General features: G+C 39.9%; 1 protein-coding gene across 1 annotated transcript in view; it reads right to left on the bottom strand.

The window, feature by feature from the left end:
• MTF2 (metal response element binding transcription factor 2) overlaps positions 1-14,230 on the bottom strand; it is a 28,420-nt gene extending 14,190 nt beyond the window's left edge. Inside the window, exons 1-9 of the mRNA XM_050306602.1 lie at positions 14,008-14,230; positions 7,164-7,362; positions 6,937-7,018; positions 5,302-5,397; positions 4,816-4,916; positions 4,366-4,514; positions 3,088-3,183; positions 1,934-2,002; positions 959-1,082 (exon numbers count right to left, since the gene is read on the bottom strand). Of these exons, the coding sequence (XP_050162559.1) occupies positions 959-1,082; positions 1,934-2,002; positions 3,088-3,183; positions 4,366-4,514; positions 4,816-4,916; positions 5,302-5,397; positions 6,937-7,018; positions 7,164-7,362; positions 14,008-14,012 (921 nt within the window). The 5' untranslated portion in view covers positions 14,013-14,230. The remainder of the gene's footprint in view (positions 1-958; positions 1,083-1,933; positions 2,003-3,087; positions 3,184-4,365; positions 4,515-4,815; positions 4,917-5,301; positions 5,398-6,936; positions 7,019-7,163; positions 7,363-14,007) is intronic.
• Positions 14,231-15,184: the final 954 nt, after the last annotated feature.

The following is a 15,184-nucleotide window of genomic DNA, read 5'->3' as shown; positions in this document are numbered from 1 at the left end:
AATAGTTACTCATTTAAACCAAGAACATATATTTGATTCTCAAATTGTGTCTGCTAGTAAAAATGGATTACAGATGTATGAATTTACTGAAAAGAAGCTTTTTCTTATCATGTACTCATGACAAGAAACCATTTCAAACCATTTATATGCCACCTGTATTAAAAAAAACTTCAAAACCCTAAACAATTTTCAGGCACAGAGAATTGCACACTCCACTGGCAGGGTGCCAATTTGAACTCAGACATAAATTTCTTGCATTTAATATTACACACAGGAACAAAGACCAACACTGACTCTCTTAGTTAAATACAAAGTCAATCTACTTGAGTAAATAGATTTCCTTCGATGCTGAACTAAATGCCCAGTAAGCAAATAGCTAGAAAAATAACTAGTCTAGTAATGAACTAAACCCAAGATGCCTTAACAAGTAGCTGAATCCAACTGGGAAAGGATCAAAACAATGTTTAGACCAGGACTCAAAGTGACCAGCCCCATTGTTTGAAAGAGGAAGGACAGAAGAAATGTTTGTGCATAATATTTTGCTATTGTTTTACTTAGAGACTTTGGATATATCTTCATGTGCAACACACTCTGAATTCAGTTCTACATTTCGATTTTCTGGTTGGGGCACATGAAAATACCAAAGTAGTAAGAGAACTACAACATGGAAGAAAAATAGAGATATGTGATGGTATACACAGTTGAGTATAAATAATTAAAAGTCACCATGAAAATAATAAGTTAGATGGATAATTTGAAGAAATTTCAGCTTAGAAAAACATACACCACTTAATTTCCTTGCAGAAACAGAATGCTTTTTAACTCATTACTTAGGACTACCAGATTTTAAGGTACTAAAGGATTTAATATGCAGAATAAAACACTTCATCGACTGTCAAGTGTCAGGACATATGTATGCACTGTGAGGAAAGCAAGACAGGGTTCTGCAATTACTTACCTCACCAGGATGCAATCTATCCCAGTTTTCATTAATGTAGGCCATAAGTTCAAGCTCCGAATCAAAATATTTCTTCTTATGAATAACACTTAGGTTGTAAAGGCATAGATGTGCTATATCTACCCTAGAATATTTAAATTAAAAAAAAAAAGAGAAAACATGTATTTTTCTTCCAACTGCCTTCCTTTGAAATAATTTGGTAGAGGAGATATTAGCACAGTACAGTTGGAGGAACACAAAGCACAACTTAAAACACTCAATCTAGACAACATCATGAAGGCTTCTGTAACTTCTCTTCAAGTGATTCATTCTGTTTTGCATTTTACTTTCATTTCTGTGTTTTCATGGCATTGTCATGATCTTTAAAACTCCAAAACTGGTCTGAACCACGGGATATTTAAGCAAGTCTGAATCCACAGTTGAATGTTATCAGTTCTGAATTCATGCAAGTATTTTGATGAACTAACATTCAACAACATAATTTCCTCCATATATTTAGCATTAGGTATATTTGCACTAAATTGGATAAAATTTCTAACATGTTAGTTCACAGATTCCAAACTACAGCTAACATTAAGACTCATCAAGGACACTATTATAAAGTGTGTCAACATATGTACTCCAGTACTCACTACATCTGGTTTACATAATTGCAGGATCCTAAGCCTGCAAAAAGTATTTAACTCAGGTATTGCAATCTTCACATATACAACATGTGAGTAGTTGCTTGCTACTTCACTGAACAATCCCAGAAATAAACCCCAAGAACATGCAATCACAGTATATCTCTACATTTAAGGATAAACTTTGAATGAAACTTATCCCTGGTCTATAAACAGCAAGAACAACTCAGGGAACAGCTCAAGCTAACAAGTGGATTTCCTTTTTAGCAAGGAGAACCCAAACACCAACAAGAAAAGCAGAGCATATATTCAACTCATCCTTTTTTTTTTTTTTTTTTTAATTCATACTTACCATCTCAAGGGTAAACGTTTGAGGTATTCTGGTCCAGAACTGCAAACTGAGCAAATGAAGGTATAAAACCTAAAAATACACACATATGTATAGGTACGTGTGTCTGGGTGGTGGGTGTCCCTACACACACGCTCTCAATGTTCTAACACCCTGGTTATGAAAAAACAAGTTAAGCAAGCTAGAAACCCAGCCAAAAGAGATTTGTGAGTGCCTTTATTCTGCACCTTACTTTAGCAACTTCCACAATCTGTGCTGATACCTACCAGGCCAGATACAAGGTACTTCAATTCCAACCTGGCACCCACTGTTTCATACTCCCTGAGAAACTCCCTCAGCCTGGGACTGGATCAGTGAAGATGCTCTGTAATATCCCCAGCCCACTCTCTCAAATGCAAAACCCTGTGCATCAGTGTGAGCACGCACCTTTAGGACCTGTGCCTTCCTGGGTCCTAACCCCATTCTTTCATACAAATATTCCAGCACAAACAACCGCTAAAGGTATAATAGATAAAAAATGAGATACTCCTTGATTCCTTTCTCCAGTTTTCTGTCTGCTGCAAATGCTCCAAGCTCCTCTTAAAATGAAAGCACAAACCAGCACCCTTTTTCATTTCTTTGTGTTCTGACTCACTACCCATGAACAGAGGACGTAGAGCTCCCCTCAGTCTAAGTATCCTTCCAGCTCTCTCCAATCCCCCCAGTCAGTACAGGGACCTGCTCACCGACAGCCCCTCTCCAAGCACGGTGTCCATGTGTGTAAGACATCAGTCACCAGCACAGCAGGACCTTGAACGCCCTTATCCTTATCCGAACTCAGGCCCACTAAAGGGGTCTGCTTTAAAGCTTCCCACCTCCCAGCTCCTGTAGTATAATGGACTTAAACACAAAATGAAGTCAGCAACAGCTGGAATTCAACTCATCCTTGGTTACATCTCCATCACCCACCACCACACCTCCTCCTTCATTCAACTGAGATGAAGAACTGCATTTTCCTGGCACCTGAACACATCCTTTATTTTGTATAATCTACTCAAAACACAATCCATTTTTTAAAAATTCTGTTGTATTATGGCTGCCCTAATAAAAGCTCCTATGTGAGACTTCCTTCACATTTTAAACAGAGACAACCATAAAGTATAGCTTAATTTTCTTACCTGTCACCAAAAAGCATTGGCTTTTGGAGGCACTGCACACAAGCCTCATGAAACCACTGCTTACATTTGCAGCACTGCAACATCTTTAGATACCAGCTTCACCAACAGAAAGAAAAACAAGATGTGTTAAAAAAGTTACCAAAAACTGTTCTTTGTTATGTTTAAATTAATATCAAGAGATCTTTTGACCCAAACTGATTTTCACAGTTTATAAAACAGCCATCTCTAGGGATATTTCAGCAACATTTAGTTCCATAAGGAATCACTACTAGAAAAGAGAGACCAGGAATAATAAAAGACAGCCTAGTAAAAGACTGAACTAAGTTATTACATGAAGAAAATAAACATTTCATTTACTCCATCCACCAACTTCTAATTCTCAATAATAAAATAATAAAAATTCAGTAACTCCATAAAAGCTCCTTCTCACATACCAGATTAGCTTCCTTGTTATTTTTCAAAGCAAAGCACAGCTGTATTAAGTCACAAACATTTGTTCTGGGGATTCTACTACTTGAATCCTCAAAAGAAACCTCATAGTTTACAGGGGTTTTTCTTTTCCTTTTTCAGCTTCTCCCTTGAGAAAAGGAACCATGCAAAACTGAGGGGGTGTTTGTCCAAGTCTCCAAAATTCTCAAACCAGAGCTCTGTCCTGTGAGTGTAAATTCAAAAACGTTGCTTCTTTGACTTTTTGACTCTTTACTTGCCTTGATCTCCAATCTTCAATGCTATCTTATTCATTCACTCATTCATGCAGACACCAGAGTACTTATCTCTACCTGCTTAAGAAGTCCTCTTCTTGCCTTTCTTGTAAAAAAGAACCAGCAGAGGACTCTGTAATGCCACAAGAGGAAAAAGAATCTTTCCCCTGCCACTGACTGAAAACCAGGGTATGATGCTATGGTAGAATCAGACAGCTGCATATTCCAAAAAAACTTAATAAACTAATCTCTAGGTACATTTATTTTTGTGACTTATGACCGAGTTAACATCAGAAAAATACTGCCTCTTGCTGATTGTAGATTGTACTGTGATTTTATGTGATGGCCACATGACAAAATTAAAACAAAACTAAATATTTTATGAGAAAAGAAAATGTATTTCCCATGAGACGCTTAAAAATGCATAGAGAATTCAAAAGTCCACTTTGCATCCAGCTTTAACACCTGCACAAAATAGGAACAGTAACTAACAAGTTCACAAGCAAGTCTACAAGAAGAGTCCAAGTTTGCAGCTGCATTATAGAGAGAAGTTCTTACACACTGTCCATTTACTTACTCTCCAGGTCCTCCACAATAGCAGTAACACTGCTGCACATTGGTTTTATGACCTGCATCCCACTCCAGGTCTGTTGCATTGTATGGTAACGTTTGTTTCATGACTTGCAGTGCTTTGGCATTTGGTCCTTTCTTAAGCGCGCCGCCCCTCTGAGTCAAAACAAACACATTTGTTCACAAAAACCAGTAAGACATTTCTGAAACTTTCTATAATCGAGTCAAATACTTTCACCTGCATTTATGTTTTAATACTAGTGTGTTTGTTTAAAACCAAAACATCACCTATTTCTAAAATAAGTATATCTTCTCAACATACAAAACCTGCATTCAGATCAAAGATAACAGAAACAGAAATAACTTTTAAAAATGCTTTATCTTTTCATTATTTCAATTTCAAAGGCAAAGATGCCTGCAATATAAAATGTATTTAATTCTTTTTCTAAAAACACACCTTTGTTGTTGTTGCAAAAACACACTGTCGACAGAGCCATTTGTCATCTGAATCAATCACACTGGAATCAATATTTGGTGTGTGACACAGCTGATGATAACCTGTATAAGAAATGACCAGTCAAACTGTTATTAAAATGGCAAAAGAAGCTTACACAGAATTAACTACATATAACTTTAATGCAACTATAAGGCATTATCCATCATTAAGTGTCGAAAACCTGATCAAAAAAAGATCAGTCACAAATTCAAAATGGTATTTTAAATTTTCTTAGTAGAAAAATAATAATAATCTTGACTTACAGAACAGGTGTTAGTCACTTTAACATGGATTCTCATCATTCACTGAGCTGTTAATAGCCACTAAGGGCTACAAAATTTAAGATCAGTTGAGCAGTCAGTCATTGCCAGGCAAATATCCTCCTTCATGAAACAAATCAAAACATCTTTAAAAATGCAGTAAATAGAAAAAAAAATATCTAGTTACCTTGCCCACATTTATCACATATAACCATTTCATTCGGTGCTTCTGAATACTCTTCCTGACATATTGTACAGACCATTTCCCCACTTTCAGTGGCTCCTAGACAAAGATGAGAATGTGATTTTTTTTCAACTACATCTGCAGTTGGAACAGTTACCACACATATAGCTTTTAATTTCAGTTACAGATGCGTGCATTGTAGAAACACATTGTTACAGAGCCAAACTTCTTCACAAGAATATATTCAGACATTTTGTACAGATTGTGCTACAAATATTTATATTACTTATCATAAGCTATAAGATATTTATAGGCTTTATATTGCCTACTTAATATGCAGTCCAGGGTTCCTTAACATCAACAATAAAAATTCAACAATGGAATAAAGAATGTAAATTCAGGCTAAAAATACGTATAAATAAATTCTATCTGAATAACTAATAAATATCTTTTATGTTTATATTACTTTGTGTTTCTTTTCATGTAAATACATACACAATTTGGTGCATATCTTTTTGACAGATCTGTCCAAGATGCTTTAATATTAAACTCTAATATTCTTAGGAAAGATTTATTACTACTTACACATATTTGCAAGCATACAAAAGCACAGTTACAGCAGAGGGAAGGAAAAAAGTAAGCTTGCAAACTGGAAACAAAACTACATCTTGCTCCATTTATACCACATATCAATGTAAAAATCTGGATTGAAATACAAGCTTCTTAATCACAGAATATTCTGAGTTGAAACGTCCTTATACACATTATTAAATTTTGATAGTTACGATAAATGAATCAAAGATCATAAACTTGTACTTTACAGAATAGAACAGCATTTTTTTTTACAAGTTTCTAAGAAATAAAACAGTTGATTTTTTGCTATCACAAATAAAAAGCTTCTCCTTTTAGCAGGCAGTGTTTAGTTTAAACATCAAGAATCAGTGAGAGCCAGCTCAGGTTTCCATTGCTTTTGTACGCTGAGGAAATTGTAACTGATTTTCGGAAGAAATTGTCATCCATGCTTCTACTACTCCCCAAATATCTGAAAACCAAAAAGGTACTATACAATAGATGTCTCACTTGATACATTTCTTTATATTACACGAATACTCAAAAACCTGTAATGGCTTCTTATGTGCAACAGTTGTGGTGTTACTTTTAAACGTCAAAACTCCATTAAAGATTTTCCAGGTTTTAGTTTCTTTCCACAACATGTTGTTTCAACTGAAAACAGTAGGAGGACATAAACTTGGTGTAAATTAGAGCCAAGAGTTTTCATTCAAGACAGAGAAAGGACAGACTCTATCCCCATCCAAACAAACTCAAACGTGATTATTTTTAGAAGTCTTCTCCGCTACCCCAGACATAGTTATGTGAAAACAATTAAAAAAGCCAAAACAAAATAAAAAAAAAAGGACAAAACCAAAACAAACAAAAAACCACAACAAAACAAGTAACTTCAGTAATAGACGGTTGTTTGAAAATATTTTTTCCATTTGTCTAATTTGTGGTCCTGGATCACATTAAATTATATCACTCTTTAGGATACGAGAATATTATGTAATCATTTATTTTAACAGATACAGTAATCTATACAAATAAGATACTAAGCAATGACTACTTCATTGAAGTTCTTGCCTGTTTGTATGTCCTTCCAGAGAACCCAGGATTTGGAACTGTCTTCGAATATAATGAAGCAGTTCTGTTTCAGTTTGTTTATCTGAGAAACAAAAATACAGTGGAAGCCATGAGTAAAAGGACTAAACAGAAGAATGTACATAACACTACAAAGGCAACACGATAATACCGCAATGTTCAACTACATATGATACTTTAAGACTCAGTGAAGTTAAAAATTTGTTTACCTTTTTGATAGTTCCAAGATAAAACAAGCCATCTGACCATCTAGCTAGGACATCCTGACCTTCCTCAAATTTACAAAATGGTTTTTTGGCTTTCTGTCCATCCCGCAAGGACAGCTTGGTCACAGACGCTGAGCTCTTCTGGCTGCGGCGTAAAGGAGAGCGCTTGTGGACCAGTGAATTACCCACCGCTGTAGAGTCTCTAAAGACAGGGAAGCAGGAGAAAAGGTTTCCATTAGGATAAAGAAACCATGTATTTTAAATATTAATATGACTAACTCTGGAACTTCAGGTAACTAAAGACCTGCTCATGTCTTCAGGCTTCAGACACCTTTAGTGGTGGTGCCTCTGCTATGACACGAGTCTACAAAATTTGAAAGGGACAAGTTTATAAAGAAAAGTGTTCTATGAAATCAACTGCTGTAAATGGGGATGGGGAGACACAAACTTTCCAGCTCAGAGTCTTCACAAAAATCACCAGAAGTATCAAAGAACACACCAAAAACATCCAATACAGGATTACGTATGTAAAACTTCAGTCACTCAAATCACTGACAGTTTTCTAAAATTCCAGGGAAGCTAAAAAGGTCCTAAGCCAATTCTAACTGCCTTATCTTGGTAGGGAGAGTAGTAGTTGACAACTAAGGGGGTGCTCAGCAGTTACTCAGAATCAAAACAAAATAAAAACGAGGGGCTGAGGTGTGGAGAAATCACTCAAGGTAAATACCGATGGAGGTACTTCCAACGCAGCATCATGCCTGACCCACAGGCAGAGCTGTAGAGGTTTCCAGTACAGAAAGAACTTCTACATGTTCAATTTATGTAAAATGAATTTTCCTCTCTGTTAGAATAAGAGCAGAAAATAATAAGGAAGGAAAAACAAAATATCTTGCAACCATGAAACCCAAAATTATAAGTTATTTGAATCAATCATTTTTCTTCATACAATTCCACAAAATGTAGCCTATTTATATGGATGTGAATATGCTTTTATTTCAAACTAGCTATCAAACACTACATTCCAAGGAGTAAAATATAGAAAATTACAAAACAAGATCAAATAGTGCACAAGGAAGAATCTTCATGAGTAATAGGCAGAATCCAAGACTATGTAATAAAGTTACCATTTGTATATCCAAATGTATTTTCTACAGAAACTTAAGTATGTACAACTAGGATGCAAACACAAGGACAGATTAGAGAATTCAACAGGATACAGTCAGCTGAAAGAGCAGTTTCACCTCACTCAGGATAGCTGAAGTACATCATCCATACCAGAAACATTTCAATTCATCTCAAGGCACCAACAAAAGCACTGAATTAATCTGTGTCCCATACAGTTTGAGAATTGCTATAGAAATGTTAGAATCCTATCAATTCTGCTGCTTCTTAAGCAAAAGCTGTTTCAAGTTACTGCTGCTTTCAACTCTGACCTCTGATAAATGGGACAGGGCACATGCAGCATTCAAAATACGTTTACAATAACGGAGTAAAAGCACTGCAGCCCACTTATTTTTTGCTGCCTTCTCAGCAGTAACATCTGATTCACAAGTATTTTGACAGAACAACTCTCTTAGAGAGGTTCAAGGATTTTTTTTTCCAGATTTTTATCTGGTTAAGGGCCTAGAGAAAGCAGCTACTACACAGGAATGCTTGTTCTTCTTTTCCAGTACTCCAAAAAAGGTGTGAAAGATCTCATACAGAATATGCAAAAAGACACAGTAAATTCCATTTAAAAAGCAACTGTGAGCTCTATATTAAAAAAAAAATTCTTCAAAAGCATTCTTTTAAGTACTGAAGTTTGTCCCACATCCCCATTGAAACAATAACAAAAAAGTGTGCATCATTTTCTGGCACAACACACTTAAATGAATATACATTGACTTAAACAAACAGCATAAATTCACAATAACACCTTCAGACACTGGAGAATCTTGACACATAGTAAAGATGTGAGCCAATAAACCAGACACTTCTCCATTGTCCACACTGCTCTTTTTGTGAGTGATAGCAGAGCTGAAGTGTCGACTAAACAGCTCACAAAGTAGTTCCTGCTGTGGCAGTTTATGGTTTATCTCACAGAGACTGAAAATAGTTTAGTTATCACAATAGGCTGACAGTAGCTTAACAGTTGCTTTCCACATGGATAGGAAGTTTCTCTTCAGGTAAACATTCCCTCAACGTTTTTGATGGAGATGAAGTAGGAAGAGACACTGTTTTTAACAAGCTGACTTTACTGAACAGAACACAAACTACTTCAAGTAGGTGTCTCTGAAGTATCTTCTGGAACCATTGTACAAGAAATGCAGTGCAGACCAGTGTAAAAGCTACATGCTCAAAATGTTACTAACATACTCATCTGTCTCACCACAGCTCTCTCAGCTGTAATGGAATACTAACAAGTACACCTACCATTAAAATAAAACTTTTGTTGGAAGTTAAAATGCAACCTGAAGTTAAATTCTTGCTTGCTGGTTTTGAAATTATTTAAAAGGTGCCACATTTTCCAGAAACTTGCTTTCAAGTTTTCCCTAAAGTTAGCTTCATAGCACCTTCCCACCATACTATTTATAGTTACCAACTAAACTAGTCACCTTTAAGTAACAACTTCCCCACCTTAAAAAAACTTTTCTCCAAGAACTTATAATCACATCATATCCAACAGACGCCTTGTTCTTCAGAAAAACTTACCTGATATAAAAATCTGCTTTATCTCATTTAATTTGCACCACCAAGTTACACAGAACATCATACAGCATGTATGGCTTTACAGCCATTACTCAATATTAAAGATGTTCTGCTGTATTCTTATTTAAGTACTTAGAATGCAAAAAAAAAAAAATACTTACACACCCATACAATATTTCGTAAGTTAGTGGTGGAAGTCAGTAAAATGTGTCTGCATGTTAAAATATGTTTGAAAAGTTAGGGGAAAAGATGTGAAGAGACTGAAGGATTAAAAAGACTGAGCACTCTTGTTTCCAAGGGCTTGTTCCTTAAGATATTCATACTCCTGTACTCCTTCAGCTGCAACAACTGCTGTGAAACAACTTCTGTTAAGAAAAACTCCCTTGACAGTTTTGTTGTTTTTTTTTTTTCCAGCCATCTCAGTTCACCGATTTGTTTCACAGAATGGTTTGTAAGTACAACTGAATAAACTCAAACAAGACACATGGGACACAAACTCCCTCAGCTGTCACTGCCAGGCTGCATGACTGAACTACAGTCACAGGTTCACTGACGATGCCATTTCAGGAAACTTCTTCCAGAAGCGCTCCCAATTCACAAATGCTACAACAGTAACAGGTAATAGCTACCCCATGAGTACAGCTAGTTCTAAAGTATCTAAAGATACTAAGTTTTAACAACAAAATGCCCAAAGAACATTATGAGAAATTTTAATCCACTGAGAAAACTCATTAAAGTGGGACAGATAACTTATCTATTCCTACTAAATCAAATCACACTGAAGGGAAGATGAATTTAAAGATTTATCAGAAGGGAATTCAGATTAGATATCACGCACAGACCATCTTACTAAGAGAACTCATGCAGGTTTGAGATCTATCTCAAAACTGGAAAATGCAGCATAGAACAGGAGAGGAAGACCTAGTGAAAGACCTTATGGTAACTAGAGATAATCAGTTCAAATTCTGGAAGCATGATATTACTGCTGATTAACCACAATTTCTTTAAAACTTGTTAGATGGCATCTAGATGGAATACTGTGTTTTTGTTCTCCCAGTGCAAGAGAGACAGCAAAGCAGATGAGTTTGGTGGAGGGCCACAGAGACAGAAAGGGACTGCCAGCACTTGCCCTATGAGAGGGGGCTGAGGGAACCAGGTTCATTCAGCCTGGAGAAGAAAAGGCTTGAGGGAGACCTAAGAGGAGCCTTCCAGCTCCTAGGAGAAGATCAGTGAGATGGGATTAGTCTCTTCACCATAGTGCATGGCAGGAGGACAAGAGGTAACACATACATTAGAGTGAGAGAGATTCTGATGGGGAAGGAACATCCCCCTCCCCATGGGGGCAGTTCAGCAGCAGAACAGGGGCACAGGGTGGCTGTGTGGCCTCTGTCACTGGAGGCTTTCAAGGGTTGACCAATAAAGCTACCTGGTCTGACCTCCTGGCTGATGCTAAGCTGAGCAGGACTACAGAACTCCCAAGATGCCTTCTAACCCGAGTCAGATTTTGACCCTGTGAAGTCTAACTGTCCTTAATAAGATTGATTCATACTATTAAAAAGAGATAATCACTGAAATAAGTGACTCTCACATCCATAATACTACACAGTCATTTGTGATTTTGTTTTTACTTGCTCATGTTCTCCCTCAAGAAATCTTAAATAACTAGAAGCGTTCTAATTCTATACGATATGCATAGTGAAAGTATTGTATTTTAAAATATCATTATAGAATAACATATTTCCTTACATATTTAATATGCAGGGAAATAGGATAGGGCAGCCCTGTACTGCATGAGCCATTTGTTTGGGGTTGATCAAGTGTTTGTACACGAAGAGAAGAGGTAGAACATAATGCGGGGAGAAAACAATGGTATCGGGTCACAATACACCTTTTCAGATCAGAATTTCCCTTAATTGTACACTTAGCACCTCCTTGAGTACAGCAACTGCCTTTTGGCTTTCTCCAGTCCATGCAGGAACATACCTAAGGGATGTACCAACACCCAAGCAGAGAAAGAGATGACAACATGCTGACTTGCACTGAGGGGAAGTGGAGAAGAAAAAGCATTTCAGAGGTGACCAAAACCCCATAAAGACAGTTTTCCTTCTTTAAGGTTCATCTACAAGAGCAGCAACCTTCATAAGCACTCCACAAAATGAAAAAAATAAATAGATCTAAAACATAAAGTAGTATTATCCTCTAAGATATTCAGTGCATTAAGTATGTCCACACTCATCAGGAATGCTCTCATCATTAACTCTCCTCAAAGAAAGTTAAGCTGCTTGATTTCACTCCTTCATGGAGATTATACCTCCAGCAATATCTGTGGTTTTATAATTCTTCTCCTGTTGTGTTTTGCTCAAAGACACACTTCCCCTCCATTTCCTGCAAGGAAGGCCTGTAAAGAAGGTGAAACCAACTCTGAGCAAGTTCAGAGGCCAATCACACAAAAAGTGCTGTTAATTCACAAACTAAGGGAAGATTCCTGTTGGCTTTTCATTACATGTGCTTCTTCTTCTCTCCAGGCTTTCTCCTCCATAACTCACACGAGGAGCACAAAATATGCTTTACTGCCTCTAGTACTATATTAATTCACATCTATCTCCAGGGAATACAGAAGTCCACTCTCCACTAGGAAATGAACTGTAGCTTATTTGTTACAGCTGCTCTTCTCATAAATTTTACCTGATCTCCTAATGCAGGGAAGGAAAACATAACTCGATACTACCAATACATGTTCGTTCACCTATTACAAATAATATATATATATCAATAACTGCTGACTAGTCATATTAAGTCAACTTTTGAGAAGCATTTACATCTAATTTAAAATTCTTCCCAGAACAGAAAAGGCAAGTTGTTGAGAAGCCACACATCTATATTTGACGAAATAAGGGTTAACTGTGGAAAGATTGCTACATTATACTCTCAGTACAGATCCACGTTTCACAGCTTGTAGCTCCTCACAAAGATCCTTCTCATTTTTACTATGTTATCCACCTTCTTGCATCTTTTCAATCTGTGTTCACTTATTCCCCTTTCACTGAAAAGTTATGAACTCATTAAACTGTACTCTAAAAATACAGAAACTATTTTCCCTCTTTCAACTCAAATTTTTTCAAATCAAATGTAATTTGAGATCTAAAAAAAGGACAAATATTAACGTGTTAATTTTACCAACCTGATTACAGATCAAAAGAAAAAACTGCAGGGAAAGTATTTGGTTATTATTCCATGCTTTTGCCAGGTTAATTGTGTATCATTGATCACATTCCCTTACACTAAGTCAGGAGAAAATCATGCCATTATCCATTACTACGTCTGACCTTTTAAAGTTATGAGCTGGGCCTACCTATCACAAATTCCAGAAACAGCTACAATGCTACACTGCTTTCCTGGCAGACCCTTTCATTTCATTATGCAGGCCCTCTTCTTTTAATAGCACCCTGATACTCCACGGATGAACGACAACCCCTCGTATTTCAACACTAATATCGGTGTCCAGAGCATCCAGCACAGAACCATATTGTTCTCTTTGACTAGCACAAGTATCAGCCCATTCTCCCAACAGAATTCAACACCAAATAAAAGAAAACGCGTTACTGCACATCCTTTCAGCCAGCAACAGTTACCGCATTTTGGTGGACTGAAAACGTACGGTGCACATTCAAATCGTCAAGCCTGACAGAGACTGAGAGGTGAGGCGTTCCAAACAAACAAACAAACAAACAAAAAAACCCAACAAAAAGAAACCAAAAACAAAGTTACCAGCGGGCACCAGCACCTCTTTGTGCTGCTCTCTCCGCACTCGAGCAAACGCAGCCTGCTCGGACAATATCCTTAAAGGGAAAGGCGAAAATACAGCTGGCGCGGGGCTGATGGCACCTCCGCGCCGCGGCCCCCCCGGCCGGCCCTGCCTCCCCGCCTTTGTTTTGGTCACCGAGAGCACCGCTGACCCCTCACTCGCTGCCCGCGGCCGCTCGCACGGAGCTCCCTCCCCCTCCCCCCAAGGCCTCGGGGCCCTCCCGCCCCGGAGCAGGCCCCTCTCGCCGCTGCCCGCCCGGAGGGGGATGCGGGACTCGGCACCGCCGGCCCGGGCTGCGGGACTGCCCCCCCACCCGCGCGGGCCCGGCCGCCCCTCCCTCCCCCCACCCCTCACCTCATTCGGTCTCTCCAGTGGTGCCAACCGCCTCATACAGGGAAATGGGCGAGCTCGGGAGCCTCCCCGGCGGCGCGGCGCGGTGCGGTGCGGTGCGGCCGGGTGCGCGGTGCACAGCGGGCCCCCGGGCGCGGCCCCGCGGCGGCGGGGGGGAGTCAGAGCCGGCTCACGGACAGCCCGGCCCCGGCGCAGCCCCTCGCCATTTTTGTTTCCCGCGGAGGAGGCGCTGGTGCATTCTGGGAGCACAAAGGGCCGCGGCCCCGCCCCGGCGGCCCCGCCTGCGCCGCCAGCGCCGGGGGCGGGAGCGGGCGCGGGGCCGGCGCGGCGGAGGGACACGGCCGCGGGCGAGTCCCCTACGCTACCGAACAAAGAGGGACTACTTTAGGCGTGCGGCCGCCGCGGATCCCTGCGCGCCGCCGGCGCTCGTTGCGGCGGGGCCGGTCATTGTTCCCCCCGCACCTGCGGGGACGCAGCAGAGTTCGGGCTTCGCCGCACCCACCGCCCCACGGGACCCCCGCCCGGCCCCGGGGCAGCTCCCTGTCCTGGGGGGGTCGGCCGTGCCGTCTATAGTGACTCAGGGCCCACCTTCCTGCCCAGGGGGCCGGCGAGGCCCGGCGCAGGTAGCAGAGGCAGCCGTGGCGGGGCTGCGGGCCGGACAGTGTGCCTCTCTGCAGTGACAGTGGCGTGCAGCCATTTCAGGAGATGAGCTGAACCTCAGCTTGACTTGTTAGCGGCAGCTCTACTAGCCAGGCTAATGGAAGAGTGCCCAGTGAGGTCGTGGAGTCTCCCTCTTGGGAGATGTGCCAAACCCACCTGGGCACAATCCTATGTCACCTGCTCCGGGTCACCTGCGTTGGCAGAGGATTGGACAAGATGATTGCCAGAGGTGCCTTCCAACCCCAGCAATCCTGTGATTCTGGGAAATAGGCTTCTTGTCTTCTGTCATTTGAGTTTTGCAGTTGTTCAGACTTCAGTACTGGGCCAGTCTCCAGGGTCCCCATGATTAAGCACAGCAATTGCCCAAGACAGTGGTACCAAACTCTATATAAAGCTTGTCCTAACACTACAAGGGCAGTTGCTTGGGCCTGTGTAAAATGCTGGAATGCAAGTGCTCCCTGGGTCAGCACTCACCAGCTGGTGTAACACGCACTCAGGATTGGTGGAACTTGGTAGACTG

Source organism: Myiozetetes cayanensis, unplaced genomic scaffold (genome assembly GCF_022539395.1).
Source record: "Myiozetetes cayanensis isolate MyiCay16 unplaced genomic scaffold, myiCay2020 scf12, whole genome shotgun sequence".
NCBI classification, from domain to species: domain Eukaryota; kingdom Metazoa; phylum Chordata; class Aves; order Passeriformes; family Tyrannidae; genus Myiozetetes; species Myiozetetes cayanensis.
Note: the sequence above shows the minus strand (reverse complement) of the source record. Positions and strands in the feature narration are given on the sequence as shown.